The sequence below is a fragment of the Rattus rattus genome, chromosome 7 (genome assembly GCF_011064425.1).
Source record: "Rattus rattus isolate New Zealand chromosome 7, Rrattus_CSIRO_v1, whole genome shotgun sequence".
Classification (NCBI taxonomy): domain Eukaryota; kingdom Metazoa; phylum Chordata; class Mammalia; order Rodentia; family Muridae; genus Rattus; species Rattus rattus.
The window spans coordinates 37,723,616-37,748,057 of NC_046160.1; the positions used below are offsets into that span (position 1 = coordinate 37,723,616).

At 48.8% G+C, this 24,442-nt stretch overlaps 1 protein-coding gene across 1 annotated transcript in view; it reads left to right on the plus strand.

Moving 5' to 3' along the window:
* Positions 1-24,442, plus strand: part of Asap2 (ArfGAP with SH3 domain, ankyrin repeat and PH domain 2) — a 160,813-nt gene that overhangs the window by 72,811 nt on the left and 63,560 nt on the right. The window contains exons 4-7 of the mRNA XM_032909094.1: positions 4,629-4,774; positions 19,867-19,941; positions 21,261-21,310; positions 23,979-24,108. Coding sequence (XP_032764985.1) covers positions 4,629-4,774; positions 19,867-19,941; positions 21,261-21,310; positions 23,979-24,108 — 401 coding nt within the window. The remainder of the gene's footprint in view (positions 1-4,628; positions 4,775-19,866; positions 19,942-21,260; positions 21,311-23,978; positions 24,109-24,442) is intronic.

Here is a 24,442-nt window from a genome sequence, read left to right on the forward strand (position 1 = left end):
TGTGCTTCTGCAGCTGGGCTGAAAGTAGTGAGTGAGATAACTGAGGATGGAGACGGTTATGACTGCATTGGCAGCTGGAGGTTGATTGGCTGTGGCAAGCCAGCCCTACTGCCATGTGTTGTTGCCATGTGCTGGTGGCCCACACTCTTCGTGCTTTGTGCCCCTTTGACGTGCAGCTTTATGCGTATGTGTCTCATTAAAGAGCAGCAAGGAGGCTGGAGAGATGGCTCAGAGGTTAAGAGCACTGACTGCTCTTCCAGAGGTCCCGAGTTCAATTCCCAGCAACCACATGGTGGCTCACAACTATCTGTGATGAGATCCGATGCCCTCTTCTGGTGTGTCTGCTACAGTGTACTTACATATAATAAATGAATAAATCTTTTTTTTTTTTTTAAAGAGCAGTAAGGAGCTGCCTTTTGCCTTTTTTAGATCCAATGATTTTTTTTCCTTAAATCACGTTCATTGGGTCTCCTCCTTGGCATTCACATTTAAAATGACACAATCAGGTAAACCGAAAAGCACAAGATAAAACCTAACCCTTGCCTCTAACCTTCATGTCTGCTGCTGCTTAAAGGATAGGTTCTTGGGTGAGCATACCCTAGTTCATTCATCTCTTGAATAGATTGGATTTTGTGCCCTGAGGTGTGGGAGACAGGAACAGATGCAGAGAAAACTCCAAAGAAATGGGTCTCATCCTGGAGCTGGGTCCTGCGGCTCAGATTCCCATCTTCCCGAGTCTCCCAGAGGAGATATTCTGGGCCTGGGATCCCACAAACTGGAGCAGAAGATGTATTTGAAGTAGGGGAGGTGGGAGAGCGGGTGTCCCGTAAGACAGTTTTCAGTTCTGTAAATAAAAGCTGATAGATTCATTTTGGGATCTTTCCAGAAACTTTATTCCCAGGCTATTTATTTTAGGTTCCTATTTTAAGGTTTGTTTTTTTGGCAAAAGGATGATAAAGGCTCTCAGATTGCGCTCAGATCTCGGTAGGGAAATTTCCAACTTGGGGATGATCTGGAACAGTCAGTCACCATGCTTACAGGGTGTCCTCACAGTAGGCCCTGCTCTGGGCATCCTAGGAAGACACAGAAATACAGAGCATACAGGCTGGAGTGAGAGGCTTCTACTCATCTGAACCTTGAAGGAGGTTCCCTTCCACACATGCGTGCGCGCACACACACACTCACTCTCTCTCTCTCTCTCTCTCTCTCTCTCTCTCTCTCTCTCTCTCTCTCTCTCTCTCTCTCTGTGCACATGACCAGCCCCAGCTACATGCTGTGGCCATCAGCTCTGGGCTAAAACCTCATTGGGTCTTGCCTATGTTTTAACTTGGAGGTGGTTTTTTGTTTGTTTCTTTTTGTTTTTTAATAGTATTTGGTGCAGAAGGCCTGTTCTTCACAGTTCATCACATGTGTTAGACTTATACATCGAAATGGGGATTATTGATCTGACTGTGAAATGAAATTTAAGAATCTAAAAATTGAGTACTTTCAGTTTTAGCAAGGTAAACTAGTTTTGCTTTTTTTTTTAAAAGATCTATTTATTTGGGTTGGGGATTTAGCTCAGTGGTAGAGCACTTGCCTAGCAAGCGCAAGGCCCTGGGTTCGGTCCCCAGCTCTGAAAAAAGAAAAGAAAAAAAAAAAAAAAAAAAAAGATCTATTTATTTATTTTGTATATAAGTACACTGTGGCTGTCTTCAGACACACCAGAAGAGGGCATCGGATCCCATTACAGGTGGTTGTAAGCCACCATTTGGTTGCTGGGATTTGAACTCAGGACCTCTGGAAGAGCAGTCGGTGCTCTTAACCACTGAGCCATTTCTCCAGCCCTAGTTTTGCTTTTTAAAATATGATTTACTATTGTATGTGAGCACATGCATGCCACAGCACACGCATGTAGATCAGAGGATGACCTCGGAATCCGTTTTATCTTTCCACCTTTACATGGGATCTGGGAATTGAACCCTGTCTGTCCGGTTTGCACAGAAGGTACTTATCTCCGCTGAGCTATCTTTTTTTTTTTTTCCCGGAGCTGGGGACCGAACCCAGGGCCTTGCGCTTGCTGGGCAAGCACTCTACCACTGAGCCAAATCCCCAACCCCTCCGCTGAGCTATCTTGCTGGCTAAAATAGGTAAGCTATTTTTAGATATGAAACGCCAGTGTGTCAGAGAAGAGAGGAGCAGGCTGGAGAGTCAGACACTGTCAGGGCTGAAGCCCAGCTGTACCACTCTGCGGCATCTGCTGTCACTGCTACTGCTGTGTGTGGTGTTTGCTGTGTGCACGGTGTGTCCTTATCCTATGTTGACTCTTATTATATTCTGACACCAGAGGCCAGCAAGCCTCTGTCACTCACAAAACAGAAAGAGTAGGTTTAGTGGGGGTTACCCTTACCTACCAGTCACACAACTGCCCCCTGGCAGCCATAGAAACGGAGCCCAGATCTTCTGAGGGTTTCCCCTGTGATACCAACATGCGTGCGTGTGTGTGTGTGTGTGTGTGTGTGTGTGTGTGTGTGTGTGTGTGTGTGTGCATGTGCGTGTGTGTCTGTGTCTGTGTTTGTGTGTGCAGTTGTGTGTGTAATAGTGTGTGTGCAATTGTGTGTATGTGTTTGTGTGTCTGTGTGTGTGCAATTGTGAATTGTGTGTGTAATAGTGTGTGTGATTGTGTATGTGTGTGTGTCTGTCTGTCTGTGTTTGTGTGTGCAATTGTGTGTGCAACTGTGTGTGCAATTGTGTGTGCAACTGTGTGTGCAATTGTGTGTGATTGTGTACGTGTGTGTGTGTGTGTGTGTGTGTGTGTGTGTGTGTGTGTGTGTTTGTGTATATACTCATCTAGAATTCCTGAGCCTCTTTCTGGAACCTCCCCAACACAGTGCTGAGAAATGATCCTCAGGGCTTTGTCCATGCTAAATAAGCACCGCCACTAAGGACATCCCCGGCCCTGGAATGCTTCTCAAAATAAAAAGACTGAGGCATCGAAATTTAATTTTCTCCAGTGTTTGCTAAATCCACATTAGCATCCCCACAAATACCAAGTGCCAGCTGAGGTCAAGGACGTGGTGCCTCCCTGGCAGTGGCAGAACAGACCATTCATAGATCACAGGACTGGCTCAGGGTTTACACTGCCCTTAAAAGGGCTTCGTCCCTTTGTTACCGGGCATTGGCGCTAATGAGCAGTGGTTCTGTTTCTGAGGAAGGCGACTGCAGAGGAGCCTTGAGGAGGAGCCTTCTGGATCGTTCCCTGACGAGACAGCCAGTGTGTGTGGACCATCTCTGCCCAGCAACCCCTACACAAATTGTGCCGTGCACTTGCCTGCCCTGCCTCGCCTGGAAACTGGTTGTGCTTAGTTTCTAATTGAGACAAAAGTCTAGGAGGCAAGACCCATGGGAGTGGTAGTTCAGACTGGCTGGTTGCATTCGAAATGCCTCTCCTAGCAGAGAGGGAATTTGAATCCATCATGTTAACTTACTGGAGTTACTACGCTCCTTACCCTTGCTTTGAATCGGAGATCTGAGTGCGGACCCAGGCTTTTAGTCGGTAAACACCTGGGTATGACTTTATTTGTACTTTTTTTATTTGTTTGGATATGTTCTCATGTAGTCCAGACTTGCTATATGACCAAGGATGACCTTGAACTGATTGTCCTACCCATACCTCCCAAGTAATAGGATTACAGGCGTGTGCCACACTGCCCGGTTTGTGCGATGCTGGGATCTGACCCAGGATGTGGAGCATGCTAGGCAATCCCTCCATCAACCAAGCCACATTTCCTTCTGTGGATAATCTTGGTGCTCTGGACCAGTGGAGCCCCTGAGCTTAGAGAGCCTAGGATTCTTCCTCTTTAGTGTGTTGTCTTGAATTCAATGGTAAGGGGAACGACAGAGTTTGCTCCTTCTGTGGCCTTATGTTCACGATGCGGACCAGTACAGCCTGGTCCCTCACCTAAGTGCTTCCAATGGACGAGAACAGACTTACAGTTTCAGTGTGGCATGTCAATGGAAGGAGAGGGGAGGAGGGATTAGGGATTAGGGATTAGGACAAGTCTTTAGAGTTTCAGGAGAACAGACAAGTGGATCGAGTGAGTGGGAGCTAGGGTGGGAGGTCTGGGCAGAGGAAACCCTGAGTAGAGGCAATGAGGACCAAGCTGGCTCTGGTTGCCCAGTCAAGACTTCAGAGAGCACCACAGTCCCTGTGTGAAGAGGTGACAGTGGTGTGGATCTCTCACTGGGCATTCTGCGCTTTACTGGGAGGAGAGTTGTCATCTCCCACATTTCTAAGAGGGAGCTGGGACCCTCTCTTAGACAATGTGGTTGGGCGGAGGAGGAGTCTGGAAAACCCTGGGGTAATGAGGATATCTCTGAGAGTCTCTGTTGTGCTTCAGACGAGGGAACCTGCTAGGACATTTTCACGTCGCTAGCTTTTTCTTTGGGCACAGTGGTTTCATTTTGGAATAGTAATTGTATTTCCGCTCCTGCAACCTGACTTTTTACTCGGTGTCTTTTCTGAGGATGCTCTCCATGTTTAATTCTGGGCGATGTGTTTAGTCTTCTTCGAGACAGAGAAGGGCCTAGTGGTCCAGGACTCGACTGCTCAGTAGGTAAATTAACAGCCCCTCCGCTTGCTCTTGCAGCTCACGTGGAGAACGAGGAACAGTACACCCAGGCTCTGGAGAAGTTCGGTGGCAACTGTGTATGCAGAGATGACCCAGACTTAGGAAGCGCGTTTCTGAAGTTCTCTGTGTTCACCAAGGAGTTGACCGCACTCTTCAAAAACCTGGTTAGTGCCCACTGTGCGTGTGCAGCTATGTACGCTGTGCGTAATGCGTGTCAGGCCCCTGCTGGGAAGGATGGCTTGTTCTCCGGCTCCTGTGGAACCTAAAACAATTACACTTTATATATTCACATCGGGCAAACTTGGAACAAAGTTTACAGTTGTAATGTTTCCCCCTAATACGACTTAAACCTAACCTGGCATTTTAAACTTTCAGGCGCAGGATAGAATGGGTGAATTCATTCATCTTCTTACGGGCCCCTGACTTTAGTTTCTAGTAGTTTTAAAACTGTAGACTGGGGTTGTGGTGGTGACGCTTAGCACTTTTCTGTTGCTGTGAAGAATCAAAGCAACTCATAGAAGAAAGAGTTCATCCCAGACTGGCTTACAGCTCATGACCATCATGGTGAGAAACAAGACAATGGGCAGGCAGGCATGGTGCTGGAGCAATAGGAGAGGGGGGGGAGAGAGAGAGAGAGAGAGAGAGAGAGAGAGAGAGAGAGAGAGAGAGAGAGAGAGAGAGAGAGCGCTAATTGGGAATGGTATATGCTTTTGAAATGTGAAGGCCTAATCCCAGGACACACCTCCTCCAACAAGGACCCGCCTCCAAATCCTTGCCAAACAGTTCCACCAACTGGACCAAGCATTCAAATATGAGTCTATGGGGGCCGTTCTCATCACATGATAGAAGGCATCCAGATTGATAACATCTAATGAATATAATTCAGACTTATGAAGCAAGTTAACCTATACTCAAAAAAAAAAAAAAAAAACAAAACCCTACACACAGATGTCACCATGGATATTTAAAGGTCTTCAGGATGGAAAGGAAAGCTTTGTGAGTGGGTAGAAACTGAGTGCAATGATAGTACAGGGGGTGGGGTGGAGTACGGGTGGGGATGGGGTGGGGTGGGGTGGGGTTATGTAGATCAGACCTTTCTTGCCTTGTCTTTCCCTGCTGTGGGAACCAGATTTTGAAGAAGCAGGGGAGAGGGCTGTTTGTGATGCTGCCCTGGTGGGTGGTTGTTTCCCCAAGTGGAATGGGCCCTGGAGATCTCCCCAGCACGTCCTTCCTGTTTTTCTCCCCCAGCTTCTTCTAAAGGCTGCAGAAGGCCAGGTCAGGACTCAGTCATGCTCTCTGTAGAGGTCACAGGCAGCGGCAAAGTGTTTTCATTTCTCCTCTCAGCTCATGACAAGTGAAGAAAGTGCTCTTCTCGGAGGTGGTGGTGGTTGGTCTGTGGGGCTGTGTCAGTGGGTGGGGATCAGGGAATGTCCCATATTAGTTTATTACAGGAAGGGCAGAGAGCAGGATCGTTCAAGGCTATTCCTCTCTCTTGAAAGATCCTTCCTTACAAACAAAAAGCTGACAAAGTCCTTAGTTTTTGTTTATTTATTTGCTTGCTTGCTTGTTTGCTGGTTTGTTTTAACTTGAATCAATTTGAAACCCCTTGGCATTCTGATAAAATCCAGTTACTCTTTGTCCCTGTCCCAAACACTGGCAGGCCACATGCTGCTTCTTGGAGTCTACTTCTCCATGATTGGAGCAGACATTCATGCACAGTGGGTGGTTCAAAAAGGAGGGAAAGGGTCTTTGCATGACCCAGGGTAAAGCTCTCTCTAGATGTTGATGTGGTAGGGTTCCCTAGGGAAAAGTCACTGTGCTCCTGAACCCCGAGTCTCAGTGCAGAGTGGTCAGTCAGCTTCTCAACGTTCCGTTCGTGAGTACCAAAAAGCGTCCTCGAGAACGAGAGACCAGAGTAGGCTGGAAAAGAGCAACAGCAAAGAGAGTGATCCGATCCGGAGAGCAGAGGGGAGCGTGGTGGCAGCTGTGTGTTTAGTGTAACCCAGAGAAGCCTGAGGAGACCTGCTCTGTATGGGGAAGGCGGGAGCTTCTGGTCATTGGAGGAGTTGGGGAAGTGGGAGACCATTAGTGTATGAAAGTATAAAATTAAAAACCCGGGGGCCTCTGCGCTGGTCAGTGGTGGTGCACGCCTTTAGTCCCAGCACTCGGGACCGGAGCAGGTGGGTCTCTTGAGTCTGAGGACAGCCAGGGCTCCACAGAGAAACCCTGTCTCAAGGAAACAAAAACAAAACAAAACATAAAAAATTTTTGGGGCTGAGGAGATGGCTTAGTTGGCAGGACTTTCTCCTCCTAAGCACCAGGATGTGAGTTTGAATTGCCAGGATCCATGAAGCACTCGAAATTCCATTGGTGACAACGTGGGACACAAAGCCAGAGGGGTCCCTGGAGGCCATCAAACCAGCTAGTCTGGCCTCTGGCGAGGTGCCAGACCCATAAGAGACCCCAGTTTGTACAAAAGGCATCTACGGACCAATGCCCAAAGTGGTCCTCCGACCTCTGCACTCGAGTGTGTGCACTTGTGTGTTATGTCTCTATCTCTCTCTCTCTCTCTCTCTCTCTCTCTCTCTCTCTCTCTCTCTCTCTCTCTCTCTCTCTGTCTCCCTGTCTCTCTCTCTCTCTCTCTCTCTCTCTCTCACACACACACACACACACACACACACACACACACACACACACACACACCCCTGATAAGATTGAGTAGGAAAGAATTCTCCCAAAAAGCAGATGAAGAACTAAATAAAGGAAAACTGCCAATGAGAAAACACAGAGAGGATGACTCTCCCAGCGAGCCGTGGATTCAGCAGCACCACTGGAAACTGACGATGGAGCAGTACCTTTACATCCTCAGGAAAACATGGCTCTGCCCAGATGAGCTTGAGCTTGAGCATGGGGTTAAAGATGCTCTCACACTCTCAGGCTCCCAGGTATCACTTCTCTGAGCTCCTGCAGGAAGTGATTTGGCAAACGAAGTGGGAAGCAGGAAAGGAGGACTTGGAGTTAGGGTGGAAAGGTGGGCAGTGAAGGCAATCTGAGGAGGACAAGAGCAGCCTGCTGGGCTCAGGTGGGGATGCTGGAGGCAGGTGGGGAAGCTTGCCCCCCCCCGCCTCTGAATCCCTCTGGACTTTCTCAGCTAGATTTTGTGTACACTAAAATCAGACAGATGCTTTCCCACTCCTTAGCTCATCCAATCCTTATACCAGCCCTGTGAGTGGAGTCAGGTTCACACCGGATGTCTAGATCTGATAACATAGGCCCTGATAGTGTACAGAACTGAAATCTCTCTGTGGAGGGTCAGAGCGCTCGGCTGTTCTGGAGCGTGTGCTGCTAATAAAGAAAGGGCATACCTGCGGGGCTTGAGAGACGGCTCAGTGGTTAAGAGCACTGACTGCTCTTCCAGAGGTCCTGAGTTCAAATCCCAGCAACCACATGGTGGCTCACAACCATCTGTAATGGGATCTGACCCTCTCTTCTGGTATCTGAAGAGAGTGATGGTGTACTCACATACAGAAAATAAATAAATCTTAAAAAAAAAAAAAAAAAAGAAAGAAAAGAAAGGGCACCTGCAGCGTGCCGCACCTCAGGGTCTGCATTTCCTCATGCAGGCGGTTGCTCAGTCAAGTGAAAGCATTTCTTCTTCCCGCCTTTTATTTTCTGTAAGAGCAAGGAGGGAACCAGAGCAGGGCAGGACCAGGATGTTGTGTCTGGAACTTTGCTCACCAATAAATACTGCAGCTTTGCCATTGCAGTGCTTGGGGAAAAAAAATCACTGAGTCCAGTTGCTGTCAGACTCTGTGCAGAGTGGACGTCCCAGAGGGCGGGACATGGTTAGCATCCACAGTGTGGCAAATGTGAGCATGAGAGACCCTCTGTTTCCTTTGCTCTGGTGGCTGCAGCGCAGGAGAGTCTGTCCTACCCAGGTCCTGAGCGTGGGACGCGTAAGCTAAGTGATGTCTGAGGCCATAGCGGACGAGGGACTGAGTTAGGATTCAGAAGGAATCCAAACTCATGGGGCTTTCTACTGCTGACACCCAAGGAGGCTGCTTGGTAGCATTTGGAGGGACAGAGGATGGAACCTGGGAGGAAGTAATGGCGGGTAAAGCGGTCAGAGACCGTGAAGGCTGGTTTTTCTGCTTGGATAACAGCCTGCCTTACATGGCCAGCGTGGAGGTGAATTGCGCACATGAGGGGACTTGCAAAGTGCCGCACGGCGCGTAGGTGGTCGGTTGGAGTTGTCGTGACCTGTGAACTTGGAAGACTCACACGGCTTGCTCTAAGTTTCAGAGCTTCCCCGTCGTGGAGTGTGGACTGTTGGTCTTACTCTCCTGCGAAGATAAAGGCAGAGACAAATCTTCTTTGAGCCTAAATCAGTATTCACCAGGCATGGTGTGGATGCTGTCAACCCTAGGGGTGCTGAGCCACAGCCTAGGAACTGAGCGGGAGAGCTCACCTTTTTTGTGGGGGAGGGGTTGGGGGTATTTTCAAAGTCTTGTTTTTTTTTTTATCACACCTGACCCATCTCCTGTTTTCAGGGTCTTCTCTTTGATCTCCCACAGACCATTTAAGAAGCAGTTCAGTGTAGGTGAGCTTCTCAGCTCCGCCTCTTTCCAGAAAGAGTAATAATGACCACCTGACTGTTTGGAGGCCCGGAAGGATGCTTCTGAAGCAGTTGGAACAGCTCCAGGGAAGACTGACTCAGTACGAAATGAGATTTTCTTCCGAACGACTGACACTCTCACCCTTAAAAAGCCCGAGCAGCCAAGCAGAGTAAAGGGAGAAACCAGGCATCTTCAGAAATCTAACATCATGACGTTAAACAGGTCCTAAAGACAGCCTGGGTTCTTAGACTCATCCTGGAGAGATTTCTCCGAGGACCACTTCTGTGACGAGAAGGGACTTTTAAATGACAAGCTTCAAACCAGGACTGACTTCCGCAAGGTCAGCGGCAGATAAACGCTCTCATCTCTGATTGCAGAGAATTGGAAGTAGACAAGCCTTTGTAGTCACAGAACCTGCTCAATCAAGTAAAGACCAGAGTCCAGCAGAACAGCAGCCAGGGAGGCGGGGCCAAGGGTGGAATTACAGTGTGAGAGCCACTGTGGCCCTGAGCTGAGGAATTTCCATTTCTTCATACCAAAAGAGGAACCGGGAGTTCCACCAAACATCTCCTCCCTTTATCACCACTGCTCTGAGCATCTGCCTAGAGTTAGAAGATGGCATAGCTTCGAGTGAAGCCAGATAACGGGCTCTGCTTGGCAGGTAGTTTTAGTACATGCTGGGCCTGGCAGCCCCTGCCCCACCTCACCTAGAAGAGAGGCTCCCTCTCATAGAGGTATCCCGCAGTTCCTACCTTTGCCCCATAAATACTGGGATTCAAGGTGTGCACCACCATGGCAAAGTCTGAGAAGGAGGGATAGGCTACCTAGGCCCCCTGGGAAGGGAGGAGAACTGAGACAAATCCCAGGAGCAGGCTGGGCACTTGCTGTATACAAGCTGGTGCTGTATGGGCCAGTGGGCTCCACGGTGCCTGTCTTTTATCATCAGCACCTACTGTGTGACTTGCAGACTACTAGCAGTCCCCGGAGTCCTAGCAGCCTCACCAGTGGTCCCTCTCTTATTCTTGTGTGAAAGCTGCCAGTGCATTTTTGGTTGCTGGCTTTGTTTTGGTTTTTTAGTTTGTGTTAAATACTCAGCATGGGCTTCCTCTCCTCTTTTTAATTAAATAAACTTATCAAGATAACTCTTATGCCAGAGAGACAGGATAAAGGGCATCTGCCCACTAGGCTCCCCTGGAGCACCCCCAACCCTCTGTGTGTATGTGTGTGTGTGTGTGTGTGTGTGTGTGTGTGTGTGTATGTGTGTGTGTGAGTGTGTGTGTGTGAGTGTGTGTGTGTGTGTGAGTGTGTGTATATATGAGTGTATGTATGTGAGTGTGTGTGTTTGTGTGAGTGTGTGTATATGTGAGTTTGTGTGAGTGTGTGTATATGTGAGTGTATGAGTGTGTGTGAGTATGTATGTGTGTGTGTGTGTGTGTGTGTGTGTGTGTGTGTGTGTGTGTGTGTGTGTGTATGTGTTAGAAAGACTAAGACGTCAGTAGCCAGGGACAGTGTTCTTTACCAAGAACAGAAGTGGGCCAGACAGTTTTGCTTAGGAAGGTTCAGGTGTGTGCATATCTGGGATGCATATATGATGGCCGTCTTGCATGCAAGGGTATGGATCATAAGGAAGCCTGGTGGGGATGGCTCCAGCCTGGCTCCTTCCACATCAGATGGGAGTCTGCTTAAATTGGAAGGACAGAGATGCTTTGAACTGTTCTCACTGTGAACCTATTTAAAAAACAAAAACAAAACAAAAAACAACCCTCTGGCTTCACACTTCTTGGCCCGGCCCTACCTGTTCCTAGTTGTGTGATCTGGGAGACAAGGTGAATGCCCTAAACTCTCCCACCCCCACCCCCACCCCTGTTCCCAAACCTTGTCAATGGAGAGAATAAGGCGTACCGTACCTCTCGGGATGGTTGTGACGGTTAAGTGAGATGAAATGCCTGACCTGTGCCGCTTTTTGATATATTCCAGCCATTTCTTCTCCAAAATTTTCTGCTTGGATGCCCATTCTTTCAGACAAGCAGCTTTGAGAAGGAACACAGAGAACTATCCTTTGAGCCCGGCGGGTGTACTTCTGCCCAGGGCCTTTGTGTTAGCCATTCCCTCTGCCAAGAGTGTTCTTCTACCAGACTCTCATGGTTTTCCGTCTTGCATACTTCAAACTCGGCTCAACTATCACCTCGTAAGAAGGGCACCCTGGAAGAGTCCCTGCCCCAAACATGGTCACAGCATCGTTGTGTGTTGTTCTGATAGTCACACCTGTACGGGGAGCAGCTTGACAGTCTGTCAACAGCAGGATGAATGAATTGTGTCTGTACCCTGGGTTAGACCTTAGCATTAAGGAGGAAGGGACTATAGGCAGATAGATCGGCATGAATGAGTCCCAAGGAAATGACGCTCAAGGAGCCAGATGGCAAGGAGTGCAGACAAGATTGCTGGAAGTTGAAAGCTTTCCTTTGGTGTCGGGGCAGGGGAGGAGTCAGCTGGAGACCAGGAATGAACACTTAGCAGCTTTGGGAGATGATTGGTTTTGTGCATCCGATATTGGCACGGTTTCATGAGTGTTATAACCTTCATTTTATTTCCTAACACGTTTTTAAATGTGTGTGGTTTGTGGTATGAGTTACACCTCAGAAGGCCTGCATAATAAATTTTATACCATTCCTGAAAGCGTTGGCATCTGAAGAGCTTCTTCACCGAGAGAGATGGCTAGGCCACAAGCCACGGGAAGAATTTACTCCTGACATAAGGCTCAGTTGTGTATGTGTGGAGAGGCACAGGCAGTTGTCGTCCATTCTGTACATCATGCTGTCCCCTAGTGTCATATCACACAAGCATTCTAGATCCTGGGCCCAGAGAGACAGGTGGCTCTCCAGGGTGTGGCATGGGGCAGGGGTGAGACGAGTATGTGGGCCAAGGTCGCAACCGGCAGAACTAGAGTTAAGGAGTTTTAAGGCCAAAAAGTAAAAATAGTTAGGGTGGATGTCTTGATTAGGGTTTCCATTGCTGTGAGCAGACACCACGCCCAAGGCAACTCTTATAAAGGACAACATTTAACTGGGGCTGGCTTACAGGTTCAGAGGTTCAGTCCATTATCATCATGGCAGGAACATGGCAGCATCCAGGCAGGCATGGTGCAGGAGGAGCTGAGAGTTCCACATCTTGATCCAAAGGCAGCCAGGAGAAGACTGACTTCCAGGCAGCTAGGAGGAGCATTTTAAAGCCCACCACCATGCTGACACAATTCCTCCAACAAGGCCACACCTACTCCAACAAGGCCACACCTCCTAATAGTGCCACTCCCTGGGCCAAGAATATTCAAACCACCACAGTGGGCAGCCGGTAAAGGTGGTATTTGCAGATACAGTGCCACACCCTTGTAGTTATTATCTGGTGTTACCATAATGGATGCTCTTGACCTCTCCCCATTGTGTGCCCCTGCCTTGCTGGCCCATGTACTTTATTTGTACTTAGGAGATAGATTATAGACTTTTACTTCTAGTTAACTCATCTTGTCCAAATGAACTCAGGAAAGACTAGAAGAAGGGAGGAAAAGGGGAGGGCTGTTATTTTAGAAGATTGTATATTAGCTCACAATAGTTATAACCTCGATTAAGTGGTCATTGTATTCAGGAGTGCTTGCCGTTTGAAAGGCATTTTACAATACTAGTTTACAGCAGAGAAAAATGTTCTCAGTCATTGCCTGAGGTTAAGTTAATCCTTGCCTCAGTGTTTGGGCCAAGGTGTTCATCTCTGCCCAGAAAAATCTTGGCAATGGTGTGTTTAACAGCTGCCTATGTTAGATCGGGGTTGATTGAGGCAACTTGAAAATAACAGAGAGAGGAGACAGGCCTGTACGGAAGCAGGTTGTCCTTTAAGGAGAATGAAAAAGGACAAGTGGTCTCTTGAGGATAGAGGCTGTGTGCCCTAGGGGTGGAGATGGTGTGCCCAAGCACATGGGGCTTGGGGTTATTACCTGGTAGAAAAGGGGACTTTTGGGGTGGAAGATTGCATCTGCAGATCTATTCCCTGCAGTCTCAAAGCTGTCAGTACCAGAGGAGGTTGGTCTGTTGGTCTTTTCGGGAGATCTCTGGATCCTAACATCCTCAAGGAAGGTGTTATCCCTGTGTTGGCGTTCCTGTCCAGGAGTTTCTCTGCTTGTCTGACGTTGTCTGAGTTTCTAGCTCATTCGCTTGTGTACATGCAGCAGAGGCTTCGGTCTTGTTGCCTTCATGCCAATACACATGGAGGAGCAGGGGGAGCACGGTGACTCCCCAGGGAAGCCACCGGTGGAGGCACTGCTACAGTTCTACATTTCCGTTTTGACTTTTATTTTTAAGGTTTATTTTAGTCGTGTGTGTGTGTGTGTGTGTGTGTGTGTGTGTGTGTGTGTGTGTGTGCGTGCGTGTGTGCGCGCATGTGCGTGCACATATCTGGATACCTGAGGAGGCCAGGGAGTGACTCCTGGAGGCAGCTGGAGATTCATACAGGTAGCCATGAGTTGGGTGCTGGGCACTGGAATCAGGTCCTCTGCAAGAACAGATTGTGGGTGTTCTTAACTATCCTTCTAGCCCAGTTTCTTCTTCTAGCAGGCAACATAAACAGCCTATTTAAGGTATATTTTCCATATCATAAGAACTACCTATATAAATGGGTTAGTGCTTTCTGGAACCTTCCTCAAGCTGAGCCTCTTGCCGTGTCCCAGTTTTAGAGAATCCCACCGCCACTCCACCCCGCTTTTGCTCTGATAGTTAATCTCATCTCCCCAGCTTAAGTCAACACTTACCTGTTTTCTGCCTCTCTTCTTATAACTCAATTTTGATCAGAAAAACAACAGTTTGTCCTCTCAGTCAACTTGACTAAGGCCAAGAAGAAAACTTTGTGAATAGAGTCGAGACTGCTTCGGCAGGCCTGGCACCCATGCTTCACCTTCCAGTAGCTGACATGGCAGCCTCCTTGCTGTGACCACCCCCATCTGCAGCAGCACCTCAGCCCACCCTCCATGCCCTTCCATCCACCTGGGGAACACTGCTTTCTGGTTCTGCTTTTCTGTGTTTTAAAGCTGGCTTCTCAGGCCATGGTCAACAAAATGTCCCTAGTTTCCAGATAAAAATGACTTCAAGAAACCCCCTGGGGCTTCCCTTATGGCTAGGGAGGCTCTTCCAGTACAGGCGGCTCTCCTCCTAACAAAGTCCAATTCCTGGGGCTCAGTCTGTCTCTGTTCATCTCCTAACCCCTCTGGGCCTCTGTCTCTTCTCTGGCTGTGTGCATCTGTACCAGACTTCACTGATTTAATTCTTGAATGTTCCTTCAGGGACTGTCATTGGTTTATGTATTTACTCACTTTAGACCCTCCTCTCTCCTCTCCTCTAAGTCCCACCCTGACAAATCCTCCCATTGCTCCCGCTCCTTCCCTTGGGTACCATTCCATCCTGGGACATCAAGTAGAAGCAGGATTAAGCCAATATGTCTAGGAGAAGGGGATCCAATGGCAGGTAACAGAGTCAGAGACACCCCACACACACACACACACACACACACACACACACACACACACACACACACACACACACACACACACCCACGACCAAGCTTTATCTGTTCAAATGTGTAAGGGGCCTAGGTCCAGCCCCTGCGTCCTGCCTGAGACATTCTTAAATGGATGAAGGTAAAAGCCACCCATGGAGTGTGTGTGGAGAGCTGTGGTTCACACTTCCCTGCATCCAAGAGACTCTGCCTACCTCTTCCTGTTTTTACCTTGATGAACCTATCAGCATCACCCTTCCTTCCTTGTTTCCTTCCTATTTTGTTGGTTTGGTTTGGTTTGGTTTGGTTGTTGTTGCTTTTGAGACAGGACCTTGAACTTGCTGTAGAGCCAGCATGTCCTTGAACTCTTGATCCTCCTGCCTTCCCCGAATGCTAGAATTACAAGTGTGCCGAATTATGCCTGGTTTATGCAGTGTTGGGAATTGAATCCTGGGCTCCGTACATGCTAGGCAAAGGCTCTACTAAAACAAAATGGGGAGCTACACCCTCAGCCCTAGAGTTTATATATAATTCTCTCTTCATGTCTATATTTTTATTCTCTTAGCCAGTTGTTTGCAGAGAAGACTCAAAGCTAATGGATGGATTGATGAGTTTACACACATTTGCGGTATTAGAGTCGGCTAATTTTTTTTTGTTGTCTGTTGTTTTAAGGGGGAGTCTTGCTGATTAGCCCAGACCGACTTTGAAGTTGGGATCCTCCTGTCTCAGCCTCTAGTGTGCTGGGGTTACAGGCACATGCACCACACCTACATTTGATTTAAAAGTTGCAGTGTAATTCACTCTGTAACTGAAGCCTCATTCCCCTCTCTGATGTGTCCCCTCAGTACTGACTGCCCTGCCATTCACTACAGGTGGATGGGGGGTGGGGTGGGGAGGGTGGAACGGCCTGGGGCTGAGAGGTCTCAGGCAGCTAAGGTGAGAGGAGACTCTCAGGAGCTTCAGGGAGATAGCTCATTTTAATGGGGGGAACAAAAGTTATTTAAACCTTTGGGGGTTGGATAGGGGCTATCGGGGCGAGTGTACATCCTTGGGTGGGGCCAGGGTGCTGGAGAGGCCCCATTTGCATAAGGAGGGATTTTAGGTGCTGGTGGTCTTAATTTATAAGGGGAGAGGAAGTTTAACCCATCTACTGTGCTACTTAACCTCCTGGGGATCGGGGCAAAAGTCCTACTCCTGCTGATCTCAAGATGAGATTTTCAGGGTTTGGACAGGCCCTGATCCCACTCTTGCACTAAGCCTGCTAACCCTACCCTAGACTCCTCCATCCCACACTGCCCCACTGAGGCGGGGTGGTAGTGCACACATGAGAGGTAGCATGGATATATTCTAGAACTTACCGGATGCAGGTAGGGTCTGCAGGTGCCAGAAGAAATTCATAACAGGGAAAAGGAGTGCCGGCAAAGGAGGTACACTCACTTGCTGCTGGGAAAGGTAGCATTTGAGTTCTGTGGGGAGGGAAAATGGCCGGGACAGTGAGGACAAGAGAGGGCATCGCAGTCAGGGGACAGAATGAGGACCAACCAGGAAAACAGTTCAGGAGACTGAGTGGGGGAAATAAAAGTGGCAGGTGAGGTACATGAGGGGAGGGGGCAGTCAGTTGCCGAAATGCACAAGTCAGCATTTTACTTTCTCTCTCTTACCACTGTGGTCCCAGGTAGATCTGCGAGGACTGTGAAGGAGGGCTTGGGGCAGTCAGGGCCTAGAAGCCTGTGGCAGGGAACTAGAGACACGATGCATCTGTAAGGAGAAGGGGGCATTGAAGCAGGTGGCCAGGATATGGTGTGGTCGTGGAAGTGCCTGGCAGGCAAGACTGCTTGGCTTAGCATGGCTGTGTGGTGCAGAGCAGAGAGTCACTGGAGAACTACCTCTTGGTGAAGCAGCTGATTATGTGTGTATGTGTGTGTGGGGGGTGGTAACAGGAACAAAGTTGGCTGTGTGGTTAAGTGTCTGCCTTGGTCCTTGACCTTGCAGGAGGAAGAGGTGAGCCTCTTCAAAGCCCTGTGTTTCCGTGCAGGGTCTTCCCATCAGCTCCCAATGGAACCCAGGTATGATTGTGCACTCTCAGGTGTGATTGCTGTCAGGTGTGATTGCTGTCAGGTGTGATTGCTGTCAGGTGTGGTTGTTGTCAGGTGTGATTACTGTCAGGTGTGATTGCTTTCAAGTGTGATTGCTTTTAGATGTGATTGTTGTCAGGTGTGATTGCTGTCAGGTGTGATTGCTCTCAGGTGTGATTGCTGTCAGGTGTGATTGCTCTCAGGTGTGGTTGTTGTCAGGTGTGATTGCTCTCAGGTGTGATTGCTCAGGGATTACTTATAGGCAAAGACTGGTTTGTTACTGTCAGCTGCAGACCTCACTTTCGACAGAGCTTTACAGTACCTAAAAGTTTATCCATTAAGCTTAATCCTCACAAGTAAGCTGATTACAGTGTGCTTTGGGCTGATGCCAGGCCCATGGCAAATGTTGACTTATTTAATACAAAAGCAACGGTGTCTCGGGGTTTCTATCGCCATAAAGAGACACCATGACCATAGCAAATTTTATCAAGGAAAACATTTAACTGGGGCTAGTTTACAGTTGCAGAAATTTAGTCCATGATCATCATAGTGGGAAACATGGTACCGTACAGACTGACGTGGTGCTGGAGAAGGAGCTAGCAGTTCTACATCTTGGTCTCCCAACAGCAGAAGGGGACTGTGAGCCTCACTGTGTATAGCTTGATTATAGAAGACCTCAAAGCCTAGCCCCACAGTGACACACTTCCTCTAACAAGGCCACACCCACTCCAACAAGGCCACGCCTACCCCAACAAGGCCACACCTCCTAATAGTGCCACTCCCTGTGGCCAAGCATTCAGACACTTGAGTCTATGATTAGCCACTCCTACTCAAACCACCACAAATGGCTACTCAAAAAATTGTTTTGGAAGTGACAGCCATTAATTATTTGGCTCTTATTTTGATGCCAGCATCCCTGTGCACTTTTGCAATATTGATCAAGTGGGTTTCTATGTCACTGGGAAATTTCCTGTGCTGAGGGCCCAGGAGATGACTCAGCAGTTAGAGATGCCTGCTGCCAGCCGAGCCTGAGGACCTGAGTTCATTAATCCCTGGGAACCTACATGATAGGAGAGAACCCTCCCATGTGTTGTCCTCTAAACTTCACACACTTGCCATGGCGTCCATGTGTCCATGCATGCAGTAATTAAAATCCCGTATGCTGATATTTCTATCTGGTTACCACATTCAATTTATCTTCTGATTTTGAGATGTTGGGGGAGGAGGGAGGGTCTCACGGTGCAGTTCTAGCTGTCCTAGAACTCACAGGCACCCACCTGCATGTACTACCAAGCCCAGTTACATTCTGAATTGTCTTTTTAAATGGTACATATGTTTCATCTCCCCATTCAAGGCGGCTACACTGAAAATTAGGTTCCCTTCACTGAGGCTGAACGTAAATGTAGAGAAGTCCCACCACTCTGTCCCTCTGTCTCTCGTCCATCCCTGGGATGTAGATCTGGGACCTGCTGCCATAGTCTGGCAGCACTTGTGCTGATGGCAGGGCTAGGCTGAGCCCGGAGTGACGCAGTGCGTCTCAGGCTTGTTTCCCATGTGGGGAGGGAATTTTGGGGCCCAGTGCTTACCTCCATGCTTCCAGGCTGGAAGTTTGTGGTTCCAGGTTATTGGAGTTGCCCTTGCAGCAGCCCCGCTCGCCTGTACTGGACCCTGACTGTGTCAGGGGGGTTGATTACATGAGACTCACTCCATGGCGAGAATTCAAGACAGCATCTTTAGCTTCTTGCTACAGTGGGGGGCTGGCTCCCCAACTCCTGCCCTTCCTTCTTTCAGCTTTCTCCTTTTCCCAGCCGCAGACGTGTGCACAGACATATATACATCCAGACTCTAACAACCATACACACTCGTATGCACCTCCTCTCTCCATGCAGTGACGCACGGTCCCCCCCGCACACTGTCTCTTTACTCGTTGCCCTCAGCATGCATATGCATGCCTTCTCAGTGACAGAAACTTCTGATCTGCCTTCCTCTTGTTCTCATGATGGGAGCGTGCTTACCAGTTCCCTCATAGCCCTGAGTGCCTACCGTGTGGTTCTGTGTTTCCTTTTGCCACTGGGATGTGTGAACACCACTCAGGCTGACAAAACGTGGGGGCGCTAGGCTGTGTTCCAGCTTTGCTCGAAGCAGATACACCACTCAGGAGAGGTGGAATACAGCCTAAGATGGGGACCTCAGCTCATGTCTCTCCAGGTGAGAAATGACGGCTGAGGCTGAGATTCTGGGTCCCAAATTCCCAGACACCCAGCTGCTTCTGGGAACCTCGAGGAGTTGGGAATGGAGACCCTCAGGACTGACAGTGGGGCAGGGAGGGGCCTTCTGTGGGAAACTTAGGCAGCCTGGCTCAATAACGTAGGCTTCCCCTCACCGGTTCTTGCTTGTCCTGACTCTTCATTCATGATGAAATGGTACATATAGCTTCCTCAGGGTGAACCAGAGATTGAATCTTTTGCAGGAAGGGAAGCTCATTAGCTACACCCTCGGTGCCGACCCATCTAGATACCTCATGAGCATGGAGAACTCTGGGCTCTATGCTACATGACAATGGTCCTCATGTGGGGCGTCATGGTCACGTGCTCCAGGATAGGAACCTGGTCAGGAACAAATTCAAACACCTACCATTCTCAATTATGAAATTGCAGGGGTCCCTTAATCTGCCCCCCTCCCAGTTTTTGCCTGGTGACACCACTCCACTTGCCCCACCCCACGCAGTGGTGGTAGGAGGTAGGTCGTTCCAGGCTTTTGACTGACTGTTTCTCTTATTGATTGATAGTTCTCAGACAGGTTTAGGTTTTACCCATTGAAATAACTTTTCTCAACTGAACAATGGAAGGTTCTTATTGTGGAAGCACACAGATCCTGGTCTCTCGTTAGCTGTGTGCTCACTTCTGAAAGTGTGCTGGCCATGGCTTCCGTGGAGGTGAATTATTATCAGTGTCCCTTCCCACACCCTCCTTATCTTTGCTTTGGATTAGAAAGGAAGTTGAATATCTTTTTTTGTTTTCTCTCCCTTTTCAGATTCAGAATATGAACAACATCATCTCGTTCCCTTTGGACAGTTTGCTGAAAGGAGATCTGAAAGGAGTAAAAGGGGTAGGAGGAGCCACCCAGCCCTGATGTTCTGATGTCATGGGAATCACAGTGCTGTCAGACGTCACCACACCCAACACATGAGGCCACAGGGATGGCATCTGCTTTGCTTCCTTTAATTTGACATTCTGGTGCCAGCTTCCTGGGAGCAGCGGTGCCTCTTAGCCATTGGGTTGTTTTGTTGCTGATGCTGCAAGCTTGGCAAAGGGAGAACACAGAGGCAGGAGACGAGCCAGTCAGGGTTCCCTCAACATGACAGGAGCAGGGACAGGCAATGGAATCTGGTTTCCTAGATGTTGTGGTGCTGAATTACTTCGAGGAAAGGCTCCTAGCAAGGGCAGAAAGTCTCATAAGCCTGAGCTAACTACATGTGTGTCCTTCAGAGGATGCTGGCTGTTTGGACAGGCCTGAACATTCAGACTGCTGAGGCCTCGTTGTCTGTGCTTAGTGAAAGCTGGAACTATTAGTCCTTGGGGCCACAGGGATGTTTGGCTGGGTCCTTGAGAGATCCAGGCCTTTGTATGTGTGTGTGATTCTTGGATCTCCTTTTGGTATATCTGGAAGCCTGTCTGGCCCACCTTGGGGACTTCTGCCTGGACCTCCTGCTGTGTCCCTTGCAGAGCATGTGAGGAGGGAGCTATTTACTCGGTTTCCCTGTGGAGACCTGGAAATCAGGCCATCTGATTTACCAGGAGAAAAACAAAAGCAAAAGCCAAGTTGTATGAGGTTGTCTTCCACAGAGGAAAGACAGATCCCACAGTGGAAGCATGGATCCACACCATGGATCAGGAGCCAGGCTGTCAGGAGCAAGGAGGACAGTTTCACAAAAAACCTTCCATGGCTGGCGGAGACACAAAGACTAAACGCAGAAAAGAATCTTGAGGAAGAGAACAGACCTGCGTAGGAATCTTTTGATAGGCTTGAAAGCCTCAGTGATTTTTTTTTTAATAGCCAAGCCTTATTAAAGATCCTGAATCTTCAGTTCCAAAGAGAAAAGTGCAGAAGGGAAGTCCAGGGAAACGAGAGGAGGACGGAGGTGGAAGTGAAAATGGGCGATGCGCGTGTTGTAGGGGCAGCTTTTGTGTGTGTGTTGTGTGTTTAAAATAACATGCACTTTAAAGGGAGAGAGCAGGCGAAAGCAGGCTGGCTGGCCGCCCCACCCACCGTGTATCACAGGCACCTGGTTCTTATTATTTTTATAGGATCCCACGCATGATTTCTTCCAGACTAGTCATGTACAGAGCCAGTCTAGGGATAAGGATGTGTGTCTTGCACAGGAGTTAATGATTAATTAAACTCACTCGCTGCCCCTCTGTTTGCAGGATCTGAAAAAGCCCTTTGATAAAGCTTGGAAGGACTATGAAACGAAAATGTGAGTGCTTTTATTTTTTTATTTACTTTTTGAGGTATATATAGGTTATTGGAGATTTCAGTGTTAAATTAAGATTTTTGTTGCTCAAAGGGACTTATTGAGAAGACCTAATCCAGGTAGGAATTTGCCTAAAGCTGCGTTGCCGTGGCTCATGGTGACCGGTGTGATTCTGCTATCTGCGTTCGGAAATGGTGGCTTCTTCTAGCAAGCTCTGTGGTGTCCTGGTGGCTATAGACCGGTGTTTCACGCCATGTCTTCCTGGTGACTCATTAAACAAACCTCAGACCGTGGGGAGAGGGCTCAGCGGGTAAGCCACGGGTCCTGTAAACGAGAAGGCCTGACTTGGAGTCTCCAGGACCTCCATGGAAAGCCAGATGCAGTGCTGCATGTCTGCGATCCCAGTGTTCTTGGCGTGAGGTGGGAGGTGGAGACAGGAGAATTCCTGGAAGTTTGTGGCAAGATGTGTGGCCCATCGCTACATGTGGCAGATTGAGAGACTCCGTTTCAGACAAGACAAAAAACAACCGACACCTAAGGTTGTCCCTCTGACCGCCTCCTGCCTTCCAGGATGCATACACACCCCCATTTTCACACGCAGACAGGCCCACCGCCACACACAAAGCTGCTTTGTTTGCTCGCTTGTTTTGCACTGTGTTTTAAGCGTGCCCCTAGCTCTAGGTTCCTGTCTTTCTGAAATACCAGCTCTCCTGTTTTTAGGACTTCAAGGCCCTCATGGTTCCTTTGTCGCCAGGGAGGGATGTAGTGGTTGGGGCTCTGTGACTGGGAGACCTGAACCACCAGGCCGCTCCTGGATAGCTGTAGGCAAGGGCAGTTAGACCTTTCTTATCAGTTCTCATGCCAAGAGTCAGCCAGCTAGAAAAAGCTGGGGGGCGGGGGTGGCAGCGGCTTAAGGCTTTCAGTTATTTAAATGCTGAAGAAATCGTCAATTCTTTTAAATGCCTTATGCTTACTTTGTAATCTCTCTGGGGGCTGGAGGCGTTCCTGAATGAAAGGAACTTTCGTGTGAGACCATCTGGTGCAGTGAGGAGGGTTAGGAAGGGAAAAAAAATTAAAAAAAAAAACAAAAACTTCAGATGTGACTCTAAGTATTTTAACTGGGCTGTTTTGTCTTTAAGCCTCCCTGGGGTTTTCTTCTGGGGTTAATGAAGTATCTCAAAGCTCAAATGCAGTGCCGCTCCTGGCACTCATCCCACCTGTGGAAGTAGTAGGCTCTGTCTGGAAATTTCAGGTCTGCAGTTTCACCGATGGCATCCACTCGAATGCTCTAACAGGGGTGATATGAAACCAGGGGGACCTGGAAAGTCTGTTCAACCCAAGGAGACTCCCAACCATGGGCCTTGCCCACTTAGCCTCTTTACTCTGATAGGTTCTGTGACATCAGCAGGGATGGGCCTTGCTGAGGGCCACCACCCAGCAAAACGGTCGCAAGCCAGGGTCAGGAGTACCATTGACCAGCTTTTGTCCGGCTGTGCCAGTGTCTGCTTTCTTCCCCTAAGAGCTTGCTTAGAGAGCACCATGGGAGCGAGGGCCTCTGGACAGACCCAGAGAGAAGGGTGGGGAGAGAAGGCGTCACATTCTCTAAGATGACGCTTTGCCCGTACAGCACGGGACAGAATCCCCTACAGAGTTTCAGAGTCTGGAAGGGGCAGAGCCTTTCAAACTCAAAGCAACCTGAGGATACGTTTAAAAGCTAATTTTTTTTTTTAAACCCGCACACATTAGTGGTTCCTCTATCCCAAGAGGCCTTGCCACACGTAATAACTAGGTTTAAGATGTCTTCGAGATTCTCAGCAGCAGCTCTGTACTGGATATTTAGATCCATGACTGGTGACCATAGAATTGTATAAGGAGTCCAGAGGCTGCAGTACCCCATGGTCACGGCTCTACCGAGATGCCTGGATTCACTCAACAGTGTCCCTGCCAGATGGCCTCTTGGTCCCTCACATTCTTTTCTCCTTCCGCTTGTCATGTGCCCAGACAAAAGAGCAAAGGACTGACCTTCCTGTCTCTTCCACATAGATACACAGAGACATGCACACCCACTTTACCTCCTGTGACAGGGGGCCCTCAGGTAGCCTCAACAGCTCAAACAACTTTCAGAGAAAATGCCAGCTCTGTCTCCATGTGCCACCCTGGATCCGTGGGCTTTAGATCCAGGGCTTTCTATGGCTGATGGGACTCTGTGACTCCCTTCCCCTTGGTGGTGGTTCTGCTGTGTGCTGGGCTGGTCAGTTTATGCCCAAACTGTACACATTAGGTAACGTAGCTCAGCATGAAGCCACCATGAAAAGGGCTGGAAGGACGGTGAACAGCAATCGTGATGCAGTAGAGAGTGGAAGCCGGGGTAGCATGTGACTTTACTAAACGGGGCAGGAGGGTGCTAGTGGAGGTCTCAGAGAGAGGCTGGCGATCTTCCATCAGACACGGAACAGACCTAACACGCGCTTAAGCAGGATCTGTTCAGGAGGTAGCAGGAAGGCCAACGTGTTTTTGTTAGACAACGGGTGGTTTGCTTTCTGCAGAAGTTAAGAGGTTGCCTGCTCGAAGGAGCGTGCATTTGTCCCTGCAGATGATCCTGAGGCTGTCCGGTGAGGAGTGCTATGCTGAAAGGCCTCTTGACTAATCCTGGCTTTGTCTTCGCACATAGAACCAAAATAGAGAAGGAGAAGAAGGAACACGCCAAGCTCCACGGGATGATTCGAACCGAAATAAGCGGGGCTGAGATTGCAGAGGAGATGGAAAAGGAAAGAAGGTTCTTCCAGCTGCAGATGTGTGAGGTAAGACGCTGTGAGAGGAAAGCCACTCAGTACAAGCCCTGCCACATGTGCATGCTTCCTCTCCACCGAGACCTGTGGCCCTGGTGACAGTACTGGCTAGGGGGCTAGGGTACTGGGCTGCATTTCTGTACTAAAGGTTTGCTTTTGTTCGAGGAATGTTAGACAGTTTACTGGTGTGTGGGTTTAGGTCAGTCTAACACCAACTTTTATTAAAGGAGGATAGAGAGGACTCAGAAGTTAAGAACACTTGCTGCTCAGCCCCGAGGACCTGATTGTGGATCCCTGGCAAAAACACCTGTAATTCTAGCTCCAAGGGATCTGACACCCTCTTCTG